Consider the following 4,765-nt stretch of genomic DNA (forward strand, 5'->3'; position numbering starts at 1 on the left):
AAAACAACAAATCTAATGGTGGGCTAAGACTTTTTCACAGTGTATGTGTAACACGGGAGGGGGTGGGGAGCAAACACGTGCGAAGTGACGACGCCATAACGAACCAAACTGACTGAACAGACTAAACAAATTAATACGTTTAATAACCGACACAGACTAACAATGCAGAATAGAAAGAACAACAAACAGACTAACAGAAAAATAATATGATAACGGTGATGGCAAGAAATGGGCAACAAGGGAATAAAACATTAAGGAAAGACTAACGGAGAACAACAATAATAAAACAACGGTGAGCATAAAGGCAAACGGGAACAACACAGAACCGAGCTACATAAGGTGAACAAACAATATAGACGACGAAGATACAGAAGTAAACAAGGAAAGCAAGATGCAGCAAAGGTAACTAAACACAGAACAAACGGGATCTGTCCAGAAATCGTGAGAGACAACGACCAACAAACAAGCTACGTCGGGACGGGGATTTTATAACACTGCAATCAGGGACAAACTAGGAACAGCTGGCGTGAAAGGGGCGGAGACAGGGAACCATGGAGACGAATGAAAACCCGGAAGTGATTTGGTTACCATGACAACGGGTAATGCTCAGGCCTGCGGACGTGACAGTATGATAGTATAGTTGCTGCCAAGTTGCCACTGTTGGGCCCTTTTTGGATAAAAGCGTCAGCTATATATATTTATGTGTAGTTAGTATGTGAGTATATGGTTGTGTGTATACATGGTTATGTAGATACTGTTGTGTAAAGCTGGCGTGTGTGTGTGTGTGGTTTGGGGCTGTTGTGTAGATACAGCTGTGTAAAGCTGCTGTGTGTGTGTGTGTGTGGTTTGGGGCTGTTGTGTAGATACAGCTGTGTAAAGCTGGCGTGTGTGGTTGTCTGGGGCTGATGTGTAGATACAGCTGTGTAAAGCTGCTGTGTGTGTGTGGTTTGAGGCTGTTGTGTAGATACAGTTGTGTAAAGCTGGCGTGTGCGTGTGTGGTTGTCTGGGGCTGTTGTGTAGATACAGTTGTGTAAAGCTGCTGTGTGTGTGTGTGTGTGTGTGTGTGTGTGTGGTTATGAGACTGTTGTGTAGATACAGTTGTGTAAAGCTGGCGTGTGTGGTTGTCTGGGGCTGTTGTGTAGATACAGTTGTGTAAAGCTGCTGTGTGTGTGTGTGTGTGTGTGTGTGTGTGTGTGTGTGTGTGTGTGGTTATGAGACTGTTGTGTAGATACAGTTGTGTAAAGCTGCTGTGTACATCGTTGTTAAGTCTTTCCTCGTGCTGCAGTTCCCTTCTATAATGGTGCCGGTGTTGGAGTCGGTGGACGCTGTGTCTCGGACCTGTGAGCTCACCCTCCGGGAGATGGCCACGGCAGGGGCTTCAGCCCAACAGTACGACACCCTGGAGGTAGAGATGCGTGCCGTCACCACGACACACGGTAGAGGCGCATCATACGCAGTACCGGCGTACCCCACTCTGTAACAACGTACTGGGCCAGCCAAGGAAGAGTCAAAGCTTCAGTAGTGTGATCCCATCTGGACTGTACATCTTTAGAGCTATAAGATAATATTTAGTTAATGGAGATGGTACCATGTAACTTTTATGAAGTAAATATATAGTTAAGGGAAACATATACTTTCTAAAACGGCTCGCGTGTCTCCCCCTGTGCTTGTGTTTTCCTTTCCTAGGAGCTGATGGACATCAACCAGCACCACCTGAGCGTGATGGGTGTGGGTCACCCGGCCCTGGACACCCTGTGCCGCCTCACGCTCGCCCACGGCCTGCACAGCAAGCTGACTGGTGCGGGCGGAGGAGGCTGTGGCATCACCCTGCTCCGGCCAGGTAACACCACCCACCCCCACCACACACCTGTACTGCAACATCAGGTAACACCACCTACTACACACCTTACCTCATATTTAGAACTTACTTTAGAACTCACTTACTATTTATTACAATATATAAATAGTATATAATAGTTTATAAACCCGTATTCAGTATTTATCATAACTGTTGCATATACATGTTATTTACAGTGACATGCTTCTTGAATGACATCGGTAGCTATTCTTTTCTGTAACTATCAGACAAGCACAATATCTTGTGCCGGACAATTACTCAGATGTAATTACATTTGTGTGTGTGTGTGTGTGTGTGTGTGTGTGTGTGTGTGGTATTTGGTGGAAAACACCAGGGATTGAAGCACTGTGGTTAGCACTTCTGCTAGCGCTCCTCCGTGGGGCGAGCACTACTGTGGGAAACGGATGGGGTTCGCCGCTCGCGCCTAACGGGGCTAACGGGCTGTCGGGTGAGCGCGAGTTCTCGCTTTGTTTATGCCTGAAGGCGGTAGCGGGCGGAAGCGTAAGCGCGTCAGAAGTTCGGAGCGCGGCAGAGCGGTGCAGGGAGAGACGCAGCAAGACCGCGGGAGCCTGCGAGAGACATACGAGCTCTGTGCGCTCCGCTGGCATTTCAGAACACACCTCATTAAGTTTAAATGCAGCTCTCTGTGATGACATCTCTATCTCTCTCTCTCTCTCTCTCTCTCTCTCCCTAAGCACACAATGCTGACTGTGTCCACCTTTCTCATCTTTGTCTCGTTGTCCTGTCCCTGTGGAAGGCCCATGCAGTTACTGTCAGTTTGAATCTGCCTCAGCATCTGGAGAGCAGCATCGCTCCCTCAGAGACATTGGCATAGCCATGCCTAAGGGCTGAGGGGGAGGGGCCTGGAACAGCGAGCTGAGGGGGAGGGGCCTGGAACAGCAGGCTGAGGGGGAGGGGCCTGGAACAGCGGGCTGAGGGGGAGGGGCCTGGAATAGTGGGATCACGAGGATTACATATGGTAACTTTAAAAAAAACCTTACTGCTTCCCTTTGTCTTGTGGTCTGTGAGGTCCACAGGCTCAGGCCCACATGCACACTGTCAAGAACACTCACGCATGCACACACACATACTCTTACACACGCATACGGGCACACACACATTCTAGTTGTCATTTCAGTAGTTCCACTGTGGTTAAGAGGGTGGAAAACAAGGTGTTGATCACTCTGCTGTCAGACACAGGTGTTGAGTGGGAAACTGTGTGTGTGTCTGTGTGCATGAGCGCATGTCACAGTCATGGTTGGTAATGACAGCGACAGAGCTAGTGAAGGACATCTGAAACGTCCTGATTCTCTCTCTCTCTCCCCCTCCCTCCATAGATAGATAGATAGAGCAGCGATGTGGCAGTATAGGTGAGAGACTGAGACTGGTGTGGTCCACTTCTCTCCTGTTGTAAGACAAACAGGTGGATATGCGGAAGGTCTGAAGACAGCCCTTCTCCCCACCAACTGTGTGCCTTTTCTAATAATGTCATAGTAAGGTTGAACATGTAGGTTTGGATAAAGTCAAACGTTATGATCTTTAAAGGTGCACTTGTGTTTGCCTCATACATTACACATCACGTGTCATTAATCAATCGATTAATTAATTAACTAATTAAGTGACACTTTTAAGAAACACTCCGAGCTAGGTATGCACACACCGATAACACTGGAGAGTGATTGTTTTTAATTAAAGGTCAGTGCAAAGCTACAGCCTGGCGGAGGTCTGAGGTGTGTGTGTTGCGTCCCCGTTTCCACAGAGACGGCCCAGCGGGTAGCGCAGGAGGCAGTGTGGGAGCTGAGGGAAGCGGGCTTCGAGTGCTGGGAGACGAGCATCGGGGGGCCGGGGGTCCTGCTGCACTGCGCCACCTCACTGCCTCAGGGCGTCCTCGACGTCCTCACCAGCCACTGAGCTCCCCCAACGCGGACATTAAAGGTACGATAAGGAGAAATTGACCCTGGTGACATGGAGCGAAGGCAGCGCTGGGACCCATATGTGACTCTGACGGCGTTACAGTCCCGGTAACCCCATCACTGAGCGCGGCTCATCTACGGGAGGCAGTACAAAAATATGGGTGCTGAGACACGTCTGGAGACGTTCTCTGAAGACGTCTGTTTCTTAGAGGAGCATGTCCCTGAATAAGAGGGATATTTCACCCTGTTTCACTGAATGCTCAAAGGCTTTGGTTAACAGGGATAACAAATTTATAAATATACTGTATGTCATATTAAAATCTGGATAAAGTTTATACTGGACCCTCCATCAAGCTTTGACACACGTTGACCAGTAGATGGCGGCAGAGTCTTGATAACGATTACTAACCATGACAGTCATTTGAAATCAAATGTCTACTGAGCTAAACTGCACTTAAATACATACTCCCACCATTCCACAATAAAAATTTCAAGCAAAAGAGTAAACTGTTTGTATTAAATGATGCTAAATAATTGTCTAAAAAAGTCTATTGCAAATATATAAACATGCTCCAAGTTTTGAGGGCTTCTGAGAACAAAAAGGCTCTTGTTTTACTACTTGATTGGTCAGGAGGCCCATCAGTACACCACTGGTCATTGAGTCTGCACCTGGTCCCTCTGCACCAGGGACAGAGACTGGTACTGGAACCAACAGAGTCCATTTGTGAAGTGCACGGTGTGTAAGTGTGTATGTGTGTGAGTGTGTGAGTGTGAGTGTGAGTGTGTGAGTGAGTGTGTGTGTGTGTGTGCGTGAGTGTGTGTGTGTGAGAGGAAAGGCCCTGTTGAGCCGCCCTGCCGCTCCCTAAGTTTTCCTCCTCAAAGTCTTTGCCCGTTGCTACTCATCCTCAGGGAAACCCTGTCGGCTTTGCGAGGAGCTTTGAAACGTACCCCTGCCTCAGTGAAACGTACCCCTGCCTCAGTGAAACGTACCCCT

At 48.3% G+C, this 4,765-nt stretch overlaps 1 protein-coding gene across 2 annotated transcripts in view; it reads left to right on the top strand.

Annotated features, from left to right (window-relative positions):
* The window catches only part of mvk (mevalonate kinase), an 11,087-nt gene extending 6,809 nt beyond the window's left edge, over positions 1-4,278 (top strand). Inside the window, exons 8-11 of one of the 2 annotated variants that reach the window (XM_035526573.1) lie at positions 1,286-1,405; positions 1,687-1,840; positions 2,193-2,306; positions 3,618-4,278. In XM_035526573.1, coding sequence (XP_035382466.1) covers positions 1,286-1,405; positions 1,687-1,840; positions 2,193-2,306; positions 3,618-3,769 — 540 coding nt within the window. In that variant the 3' untranslated portion in view covers positions 3,770-4,278. The remainder of the gene's footprint in view (positions 1-1,285; positions 1,406-1,686; positions 1,841-2,192; positions 2,307-3,617) is intronic. The other variant, XM_035526574.1, reaches the window with a different exon arrangement.
* The last annotated feature ends 487 nt before the right edge of the window (positions 4,279-4,765 follow it).

The sequence above is a fragment of the Electrophorus electricus genome, chromosome 5, assembly GCF_013358815.1.
Source record: "Electrophorus electricus isolate fEleEle1 chromosome 5, fEleEle1.pri, whole genome shotgun sequence".
Taxonomy (NCBI): domain Eukaryota; kingdom Metazoa; phylum Chordata; class Actinopteri; order Gymnotiformes; family Gymnotidae; genus Electrophorus; species Electrophorus electricus.